At 39.8% G+C, this 11,162-nt stretch overlaps 1 protein-coding gene across 1 annotated transcript; it reads left to right on the forward strand.

Annotated features, from left to right (window-relative positions):
* Positions 1-237: 237 nt before the first annotated feature.
* Positions 238-8,318, forward strand: zgc:123010 (uncharacterized protein LOC641500 homolog). The gene is made up of 16 exons (XM_034203839.1): positions 238-431; positions 2,753-2,835; positions 2,914-2,994; positions 3,118-3,174; positions 3,263-3,475; positions 3,586-3,699; positions 4,142-4,187; positions 4,344-4,434; positions 4,519-4,660; positions 4,771-4,875; positions 5,049-5,142; positions 5,279-5,306; positions 5,403-5,480; positions 5,666-5,768; positions 5,859-5,980; positions 6,095-8,318. The coding sequence occupies exons 1-16, from the start codon at positions 374-376 to the stop codon at positions 6,228-6,230; spliced, it is 1,551 nt and encodes a 516-aa protein (XP_034059730.1). The 5' UTR covers positions 238-373; the 3' UTR covers positions 6,231-8,318.
* Positions 8,319-11,162: the final 2,844 nt, after the last annotated feature.

The raw sequence follows: 11,162 nt of genomic DNA on the forward strand, positions 1-11,162 counted from the left end.
TAACTCATATCATACTATGACGATAAACTCTGTAACAATTGCATAACTATTATTTGTATTAATACTAATTAATAGTATAATCATTTATAATCAACGATAAGATGCATAGATACAAGTTATTGTGTAGTGTTGTTACTCACTCACTTTGATAAGATATGCACAGTTCAATCATTGATAACGGTGCTCTGTGCCTTTAAGACGTCGCTCAGGGTGGACCCAGCGTCGGCGTTTTGACGCTCAGGAAGTGGACTCAACCACCAAAGATTCCCGCAGATTCGATATCGATGATTGTCCCAATGTTACAAATGTGTCCACACTGACCTAAACATTTGTTTCAACACTTTTTGTGGGATATTTGAGACGATAATGCTGGATGGTTGCACTCATGAAATTCACCAGAGATATATGCAGGCTGTTGGGACTCGGGAGCGGTAAGAAACGTCCCACTTTTTTAAAACTTTTTAAACTCAACCACAAGTTAAACTGACACCGTAAGCGATTGCGAAGCGCCTGTGACAATGGAACTGTGGATATGATATAACTCGTGGTTTATTAAACCGTATGTTTGCGGTAGTATTTCGCTATTGTCTTAGTCGTGAAGTTCAAACTGAGTTCTTGGTACAAACAATGAAAGTTCCCCTCTTGCCAGTTACACCCTTACTTGCACCACTTCCAAGTTTGGGCAGTTGGTGCCATACAGTTGTTGCACTTCTAATATAAAACACACTTTTACAAGCGTTAACTTTGACGTATTCAGTAATAACGTAACGTGTAAGTCTATGTATGCTTTATATAGCGGGGGATGTCTGTAAAAGGCACAGACGAACACAAATTAGAAGCACATTCCCTGTTGCATGTTGGTATGATAACAATGCCTCAAATAGGTGACAAAGCCATGTAGCCCTGAATTTTCGCAATGGTTAAAGTTAACATAAAGTGATGTGTCTTTAAATGTCATGTGCCTACACTTTGTTCCTCTTCTTAGTTTTTCCCTTTGTGTTTAGCTTCCTAGAAATGCAGGCTGTAAAGCAGGTTAGACTTTTGATACCAGATCTACATCGGCGTAGCATCAATTAGTGATGATACATGTATATTATCACTGTGTATCTCAATCTGTGTCTTCAAATGTCACTTTTTCAAAGTATCATTAGACGATAACAAGATAAGTTATCACAGAGGAGACTCCATATATTATTTTTAAGTTATGAGGACAAGTTGTCAAAGTGTCATGTTAACCTTGTAAAAACGCAACTACATCCACAACAGTTGTAGGCTATGCACTTTATTTTCGAAATACCTGATCCACTACATGTTACTATTTTAAGGTTGTGTCCACACATGGGTTTAGTCAGTTAACCTGTCACGTGATTTAGTTTTTTTTTTCAGGATAAGGTTAGTATTTTCTTTCTCTTCCTTTCTCTTAAAAAAGGTGTACCACTCTGTAATGACTGTTATTTTACATTCCTGTGGTAGGAGCTCACCTTTCCACTCAACGCTAGTTTAAGCAATCTCCTTGAAGGGGAGAAACAGAGACTCCTTTGTTGCTTTTGTCCACTGATCTCGGATCATTTATTTGATAGGAGAACATTCCATTAAAGCTAAGATTGAACAAAAAGCCTGATTCAGCTACTGGGATGGAGCTGCACTTAATCAGTGGTTGTGTCTTGTCATTTGAGTAGTGAGCCAGACATGGACAGCTGAGATTCCTTTTACTTTCCATGTATATTTTGAGCCACTAACTCAACTATGATGGTGGAATGAGCGACTTTATTAAAGCTAATGAAACTCAGTTTGACATGCAAACAAAATGTTGGAATGTACATGGTTGGATTGTTTAGGCAGTGTTTGTCTAAAATGTGGTCCCCCATACTTTTTAGAATTATAGTATCATGTAGTATGCTTGAAAAGCAAAACTGTATTGAGCATGTGGAGAATTGCAATCACTCCCCTAAATACCCCGAGTCACGACATGAGTCACATACCAAGTATGAATTTGTCACTACTCATTGCTGAACAAATGGAAACCTGACACCACGCAGAATCCTGCATGGCGCAGTGTTTTGCTTTCTTTTGTCTTTTCATCCAGTGTTCTGGTTTGATCCGATCTATGCTCTCCTACACACACACACACATTAGAGGCAGTGGTTGTTTTCTATGATTGCTTCTGAGAAAAGATACAGTGTTCTTAAACAGCATTGCCCTAAAGTTTAAGCAAACATCTCTCTCATAACACCACAAAGAAACAAGTTCAGTCAACAAATCTGTGTGTGTTTTTGTCTCATGTTCAGCCTTCCAGACTTGTTTAATTGGAGAGCATTACATCATCTTTCTTCTTTTCACTCAAGTTTTGCATTTTGTTATCATATGTCATTGTGGTTAGACTCTAAAGTGAATGAGTTAGAAGCTATCCAGACCACCAATATTTATTTTGGTTGACAGGTTATGACACACAAACAGCCCATGCTGCTTTTTTTTAATTATGCAATGCCATGTCTTTTTTTGCTGCTGCAATGCAAAAAATTCCCAAATTGCAATCAATAAAGTACTATCTTATCTTATCTTACATGTTACTATACTGTATAGAACACAATGTACATAAATAATAAATGTCTATGCGGATTGTACACTATATTGTGTTTTTTCTTTTATAATAGCAACTATTTTCTTGATTTAAACGTTTTCAACTGACACAACACATTAAGACAGCTCCATTTTGTTCTGAAGAGTAGATTTCCTGGGTCTTTCTCAACAGGCCCCCCTGTCCAGCAGCCGGAGGAGCCGATGGACTGTGGTGCCACAACCCCTGACCCGAGTGATGATACCTTGTTGTCACAGGTAAACAAATGGTGACGCATCATTGTTAGTGCTGCAAGGGTGAAGGCCCAATGTTCAACTGTGTGTGTGTTTGTATAGGATGCATTAAATGGAGAGGAGGATCTGAGCGAGGAGGAGAAGGTCAGACGAAGGGCAGAGCGACGCAAAGCCAAGAGGAAGGTTAGCCCACAAATCATTACAACCCTTTTAAGGCTAATTGTTGCACTTGTAATAAGTATGTTATGCTATGAATGATAAAGTAAAGGGCATTTTCTAATGTGTCGAGTATTGCATCTATTTCAGCGCCGTCGAAAACGTAAGAAGCAGGAGCAAGTGAAGCCTAATGACAGTACTGAACGGGTAATTGTCACATTCTTCCTCGAGGGAGTGCACTCTACGTTTGTCTTTACCGTGGATGACTTGATATTTATATTACCCTTCACATTAGGATGATGAAGACGAGGATGGGGGTGCAGAATCTGAACTGGATGATAGCGAGTCAGATGCAGAAGTTGGTGCTGAAGAGGAGAAACAAGGAGTGCAGAAGGAAGAGAAAAACGACGCAAAAGCAGCTGCTTCACACAAGAACGTCGGCATTTCTGTCATGGCTCCTTCGGGACTAAAAGAACAACCGAAGATCCAAGGCAGACCTGCTGAAGAGGTAGGAGAACTATACCTGAGTATAATGCCTGCATCTAGTTCAAATATGAAAGTTGACATGCATTATACGCCCCCATTGAACACCAATGTGTGACTTTCTGTGTCCCACAGGAGCCAGAGTGGGATGTGAGCAGTGCCTTTGTTGCTAATGCTGCTAGCCATATCAAACCCAAAGGATCAAGTCGCAAGTCCAAAGAAAACAAGGAGAACGAGGCCAGGAGAGAGGTGAATACATGCTAGTAGTAGATAATGTTAGATGAGAAGTCAGTCATAAATGACCACTATTTCTCTTGTGGCAGCAGTATGTTCCTCTAGCAGGTCCAAAGTCCGATGGTGGAAAGTGTACTTTGGACACAAAAGCCTTACAACAGTTGTTATTATGGGTGTGTGTGTGTGTGTTGACCTACTATTTCTCAGCTGTATGAGGAAGCTAGGAGCAGTTGTAGATTAACCACTCTTCTAAAAGCTGTTGTTTCTGCTGTTTAAAATGTATTTATGTACATATTTATTATTTTTCAGATGCTACATAATACATATAGTATTTATTCGTTCCATCTAATTTGAAAAGGGAAATCAAATCAGAGGGCTCTGTTGAAAATATTTAGAAATTGATTATTACAGTGAGTACATTTTCACAGCTGTGGCAACAATGATATTTTTCTTATAGACAAATGGAACTGACACCATGACAAAGAAAAGCGCGTCGCTGACAGGTACTTAATTGTTTTTGAGTAACAGTTTACCGAACCAGCATGCCTCATTGGAAAAAGTGAAATTATTGATTACAAATCTTTTTAGCAAGTCAGCATGCATGTAAGAGATGCCAACTCACCAGAGAATTATTTTCAAGTATCTTTTCTTCCTTGCAGAAAAAGGCATAAAGCTGGTGCAAGAGGGGCAGTACACGCAAGCTGCCAGTATGTTTACAGAAGCCATCAAATGTGATCCAAAGGATTACAGGTACATCATCTGTGATCATGACTAGTTAATTACAAAAAGAGTATACATTTTAGGCACATGTAACCTATCTCTTCGATCTTAAAGGTTCTTCGGGAATCGTTCCTACTGCTATTACTGCTTGGAGCAGTACCCTCAGGCCCTGGCAGACGCTGAACGCTCCATTCAGCTGTTCTCAGACTGGCCCAAAGGATACTTCCGTAAGGGCAGTGCTCTAATGGGCATGAAGGTGGGTTGAAGCTTGTAATTAAAATAAATGTGCTTAATCGCTTTACACTTCTAGTGTGACAAGATTAGCCTTTACTCAGACATTTTTGTGGGTCTTTGTGTGTGTTGTAGCGGTACGGTGAGGCAGAGAAGGCCATGGAGCAGGTGCTGAAACTCGACGAAGACTGTGAGGAGGCTGTCAATGACCTCTTTAACTGCAAAGTGCTGCAGTTAATGGTAAATGAACCGCACACAAAGTGGCAAAGGTGTTTCCTGTTCCTGCTCGGTAGCTGTTGATGAGAATAACCAGAACTTCCTCTGAACTAAAGGAAAAAACCTTTTTTATTTAATTAATTAGTCGTCTTGTTCCTTTTAACTGTTACTTTTGGTCATTCTTTCTTCTCCTCTAGGAGCTTGGTTTCGAAGAAATGCAAAGTGTTTTACTGCTGGAAAGATTTTCGACTGTGCAGGCTGTTCTGGCCTCTTATTCTGACGCTGCCAGGGGTAAGATGAATTGTAAATTGGACTTTTTTATTTCCTCCATGTTACAATGGAGACCGGTATTGTAAACAGTAATTGGCTTTTGTTTAAATCCGACATCCTTTCTACTGATATTGATTAAGCTCTTTTTGTTCTGTAGCTGGTGGCCAAGAGGTTGTACAACCAGGGTAGGTGACCATTTTGTTTGTCCAATCATACATTCTCTATCTGAATTGTGATTGTATTGCCTTCAGTAACCTTTTATTTCTTTGTCTTTTTTTTAGAAGCCCTGGCCCGTCTCTGTGGGTGGGAAATGTGACCACTGAACTAACTGAGAAACACCTTTGGGACCTTTTTAAAATGTATGACACTAATCCCCAAAACTATTTTATAATAGCTAATTCTTGTCTTTAAATCTGTTAATATGAGCGCATAATCGATTTCTAATTCAATACTGGGACATTTAAACAGGCCTGTGCGTACTTGTTTTGGAGTCAAATGTGGAATGTGGTTATTGACATTGCAATTTGTTTACTTTGCATTTTAGGTTTGGTGAGATAGAGAGTATCCGAGTTCTGCATGAGAGATTCTGTGCCTTTGTAAACTTCAAGAATGCAAACATGGCAGCTCGTGCCATGGAGAAACTAAATGTAAGGATTTATTTGGCTCCACTTATTCAATCTTGTGTCTGTATTTAAAGAAGATTCTTGGGGACTTAAAGTGTATGCTTCCCCTCACAGGGTCATTGTATTGAAAACACACGGTTAGTGGTGCGCTACCCTGACCGGCGCACTCAGAAGGTTTTTCCCATCCCACTAAAGACCTGTCTGCCTGTCACTCAGCAGGCAGGCGCAGCGGCGGGGTGAGAAACTCTCCGTCATTTAAACCATAAAATAGGACTGCAGTTCTAATCGATTTGTATACCTAATATGCTTTCTGTGTTTATTTTCTCTATGACATCTTCCTGTCGGCCCAGACCTCGACGACGGGGCCCAGTGAACGAGGACGAGTGTTACTTCTGGAGAACCACAGGCTGCCATTTTGGGGACAAATGTCGCTACAAACACATTCCTGATCAGAAAGGCAAGGACAGGAAGCCCTGGCAGCCTTGAACTCAGTTTACTCTCTGCCTCAGTAATGTGCAGGAAACTAGGATGCACAGACTGAGCCGAAGGAGCCGGTACTGACTGGACCAGGTTCTATGGGCTCTAATATTTACTGTAGCAGAACGGACCAGAATAGTGAAATGATCAGAGCCAGCACCCAGGCTCAAAGGCAGAGATAGTCACACATGTGCCAAATGACTGCAAGTATTACGGTTTTTATCTCATCGAAAGACTTTACTCAACAATATTTCTCGACAGTACAAAGTAAATTAGAAGGGAGCAACAAATTGACCTGGTGTAGTCTTTGTTTGGAATAAAAACCTTCGTATTAGCAGCCTTTCACAGCACATGTTAACATATTCCAGCTTCAAGGGATACGACCGAACCTTACAGGCATACAACATAAGGAGGAAGTGAAACTGCCTTGGTCGACTATGGGAAAACAAGTAATGGCTCTGTCATGTACAGCAGATAGGAAAGGACTCAGTTTGGATTTTAAGGGCCTTTGTTCCTCAGTGATGATTCTGGGATCCTTCCTTCTTTGTAATCACACCTCCCTATCAGCCCTTTTAAGTACAGTAACTCAAACAATACTTTAACTTGCAGTTCGTTTAATCAGTTTAGGTTTATCAATAGCCAACAGCGGCTTACATCAGTCTGTGGTTCAGTCTCGGGCTTCGTTTCCCACTTGATGTTCCTCTATCAATTTCAGCACATTGTCGGTCAGACCAAAGAATTACCAACATATGTGCTAGACATATGAGTACCTCCTCTATGTACATGCGGTTGTTTAAGCAAAACAATTACAGAAATCCAGAGAGAGACAGTTTATAATGTGCTATGTAGCCTTATTAGTTAAGAGGATCATACATGGGTGAAAAGACATACAATAACCAAAATGTATTTTAATGCAAACATAAGGTGTATATTTCACTTTTGCTATCTATTTGTCTCTCTTTTGTTGAAAGATTGATTACACACACTGTTCAGATGTCTTTGCATGGATGGAGCACTGATTGTCATTCATAAACCTACTTGTATGGCGTGGAAGCAGTATAGAACACATGACCACTTAATGTCTATGCAAAAGAAAGTGCCAACTTGAGTGTCAATTATGGGTCATAGACATACGAACACTTACTAAATGTCTATACCATGGCAATGCCATTGATAAACAACTTAACAAAACAGTGCCTTATAAAAGAAATGTCTGGACATGTGTAACATGATCCACTCACAGAACTTCTGAATCCTGAGAAGCAGTGTTTTTTTTACCTTAGGGACTCCATTTCAGTATTTCAGTGAACCAAAGAATGCTTCTTCTGATGGCTACGCACTGAAAACAGTCTGTTTGGTTTCAACACTAGGCAGTGCATTAAAACCATTGGCATGTGTCTGTATCATCCACTAGATAACAACAGCTACAGCACCTGGTTTAAGTCAACACTAAGTTCACGAGTAAATTATGCACAGCATAGTGAGAGTATTTATTTCCCTATTTATACAGACGTTTTTTTTCTTTTTTACAACATAACTTGGTAGTTGGATACACCCGTTCATTTACTGGCCTTTTAGTACTTTGAATGGTCATGTTCCTTATGGCTTTAAGAGGCAAGCATTGTTAAGGAACACTTGGTGTCACACAATCACATGCTGCACTTCTGCTTTTCTTGTTGCTAAAACTTGTGAAAAAGGAATTGGACACCAAACCTTAAGTCTGCACTTGTTGATTTAACAAACATACTAATGTTTTGTGTGACTGGTGCTGTTAACTCTGGTTGTGCATTGCATTTCATTTTGCAGACTAACACAATGCATTCAATGTTACCATAGCATAATTTGATTTAATCTTGTGGACATTTCAACCTTGGGGATAAGATTTCCTTGGGTTTATTTTAGCTATTTGGTATGTTTTTTTTAGGCTTTTAAAAAAAATTTCAAACTATTTCAGGAAAAATGCAATTTTAATTTTGATGTAAACATTAATAACCAGAGCACTGCAATCTTGTTAATCTTCCAAATATTTTGTATTATCATTACTGCACTGCAAAAAAAGAGTCTTTTATATTTAATAAATGTATTTGAACCACCTTTTTCTGAATCTCTTAATTTATTGCACAAACTGGGAGAGAAAGGTCTTTGGTATAAGATGGTTTATCTAATATGTCAGGAACATGAACAACTCTCTGCCAGTGGTGTGTGGTTTTCCTGCATTCCACAAGGCGGCAGTGTTGTACATGAAAGGTTTACACTGAAATATGTCACTGACTTAACAAGCCTATACGATGCATACACATTCTTCTTTTTTGATCTCTAGGAATCAAATTGTGGCTCTAACTCATTCCTGATGCAGAAAACCCTGCAGTAGTAAATCAAAGCAGTCCAGGCTGGTGTGGGGGGGAATATGGTAACCCTGTCATCACCCGGCCAGCATGAAAGTAGCATTAGAGAATCTGTAACCACTAAAACCAGTGAGAAATGGAGACTTGACTGATAATGTGTGGGAAAAGCAACCATTATCCCACAAATTATATTTTGAATAGAGAGTAAATAAAGCCTTATGCCACCTGCAAGTGTGAGAGCACCACCATGCTGAAAAATTAGAGGGGCAAACTCTTTATAGCAAGTTTACTCAAAAACTGTAATATACAGCTTTCCAAAGTTTAAAATAACCCAATAAGAAAAGGAATGTGTTACAAAAGACGCTGGGCTGGTGTAATGAGTGATTGCAATTAAGTTGATGAGTTGATACTAGGGACTCAAATCAGGATATCTTGGCCTCTACTGCTATAATGTTGTCCTTTTTATTGAATTCCCCTGACTAGGGAAAAGTATGTCAAATTGCATGCATTAAAAAAGGGAAATAATTGTTATCTGCTAAAGATTTTCAACCAATAAATATGGGTTTAAAGTGTGTGTGTATAATTAAACATGTGTTATAATTTAACCCAATCAATAACATTTTCACCTCATAGTCACATTTAAGTGCACCTTGGGGTTAAGACCAAAATGCCCTTTGATGCTAAAGCTAATTAGATCAACCCTTTACGTACTGCTCGCTGCATTCTCAGCCCTTAAACCTGAGTGGCGTATTCTCTACTTTATGTGCCTACATGCTAAGTAAAAGCATTATAAAAGCCCAGAGAGACGGCGGTGGGGGTGAGCATGAGGAGGTGCTGTCCTTTGAAAAGGCACTTGTTTATTGTTGGAGAGCATGTATTTATTTCATGCCTCCACAGATTGTGGGTAAGGGCAGAGCCTGCTTGGTCGGCGTAATTAGAGAGGTGGAGAGCGAGAGAGAGAGGCAGTGAGAAAGAAAGAGAAAGCTCTCAGCCCTGTGAGCCCTCCTAGAGCCCTGTAATGCACTCTCACTAACACACACACACACACACACACACACACACACACACACACACACACACACACGTACACACACACACGTACACACACACACAGAGCTGTTAAGTATTGGCACACACGTAGGGACACCTGTCTAGTCTAGTTTAATTAGTCTGATATACAACAGTGCTTCACAAGTTATAATTGAAAAATGTCACACACATCAATGATAATTATATTTTTAACCTTAGCACCCTCCTTTCCTTTTTTCTCTCTCTTTACTTCCCTGTCGGCCTTGCAGGTCCCTCTGATTTGGCCCCGCTAATAGGGGGTCTGCTCTTCCTGTTTCGGGTTTACCAGTCAGGGAGGGACCACCATCCTGCCACCCAGTCGCACCATCACTCTGCACACAAACATCTCAATTACAGCTTCAGAGTTTACACGTGTCCACACAAATACACATATATGTAACATATTATTTTTTTTCTTTTCACCTCATTGGGGCTCTGCATACCATTTTTTGTACGGTTGGGTTGATGTTTCGTTTCCTACCTCCCCTGTCATGATTGTAATTCTTGATGCCTAAGAATAAACCATGCTGCCTAAAAAGGTGCCCACTGTGTTTACTTGAAAACAGGAAAACAGTTTATCAACACAACACCCTGAAGCTAAACATTTCCAGGGAGCTAAATGTGTCCAACATCATCCAAAATGAATCAAAAAACAAATAAACAAGTTTCAAACATGTAGAAAGGCCTCAGTAGACAAATGCAGGAAATCTAAATCGGATCAGTACGGAGCACTGAAGTGAACCCGGCTAGAAAGCTATAAAAAGGACTTTTCGCTCATTTTTTACCCGGACCTGATGGCTCAAACCTTTATGCTTTTATATGCCATGATGATATGTTAGACTATAGTAACACACTCCTGGGTAGGGGTGGAATGGCGTATTCTCATCAGTCACAAGCGCCATGGCTACGATGAGGCTGAGCCTTTTTTAGAGTTGGTGGTTTGCGGCATTCTCAACAAGGAAATATCTACCCTGCGGTATAGGGAGCTTCTTGTTTGAAACTATTCTTGAACCAGAGTCCTTCCTGTTGGTTACATATACACACGTTCACCCTAAGGTTTTATAACACTGTGCGTGTGCAGTTGTGTAAAGCACCTTGAACCTATCATAGAAGAGAGATGTAAAGAGAACCAATCAGAGACAAAACATTTGATTTGATTATGAAAATAAGTTTCATAATGTATACATCTATCCAGAAATGGATGACTTTCGAGACACTCCCTGCCAGATTCATTAAAATGTGACAAAAGACTTAAAAGTTTCCACCTACAACACAAATACAAAACAATTACAGAATAAGTAAAAATGTTGGTGTAGGGAATTCACTACTCAGATATTTTTACATTTCCTAGAAAGTGTTGGAGCATTATGCAGTCAAGGTTGCAATGTAATTACCAGCTTTACATTTTAGCCTTTACATTAACACTTCTATATGAGATCCCAGAAGGAAAAAAGAGCAAGAGAAGGGAGGGAGGGAGGCAGGGAGGGATATAGAGAGGAGGGCAGAAGGGAGGATTGACTAAGGAGAG

This window comes from Gymnodraco acuticeps, unplaced genomic scaffold (genome assembly GCF_902827175.1).
Source record: "Gymnodraco acuticeps unplaced genomic scaffold, fGymAcu1.1, whole genome shotgun sequence".
NCBI lineage: Eukaryota > Metazoa > Chordata > Actinopteri > Perciformes > Bathydraconidae > Gymnodraco > Gymnodraco acuticeps.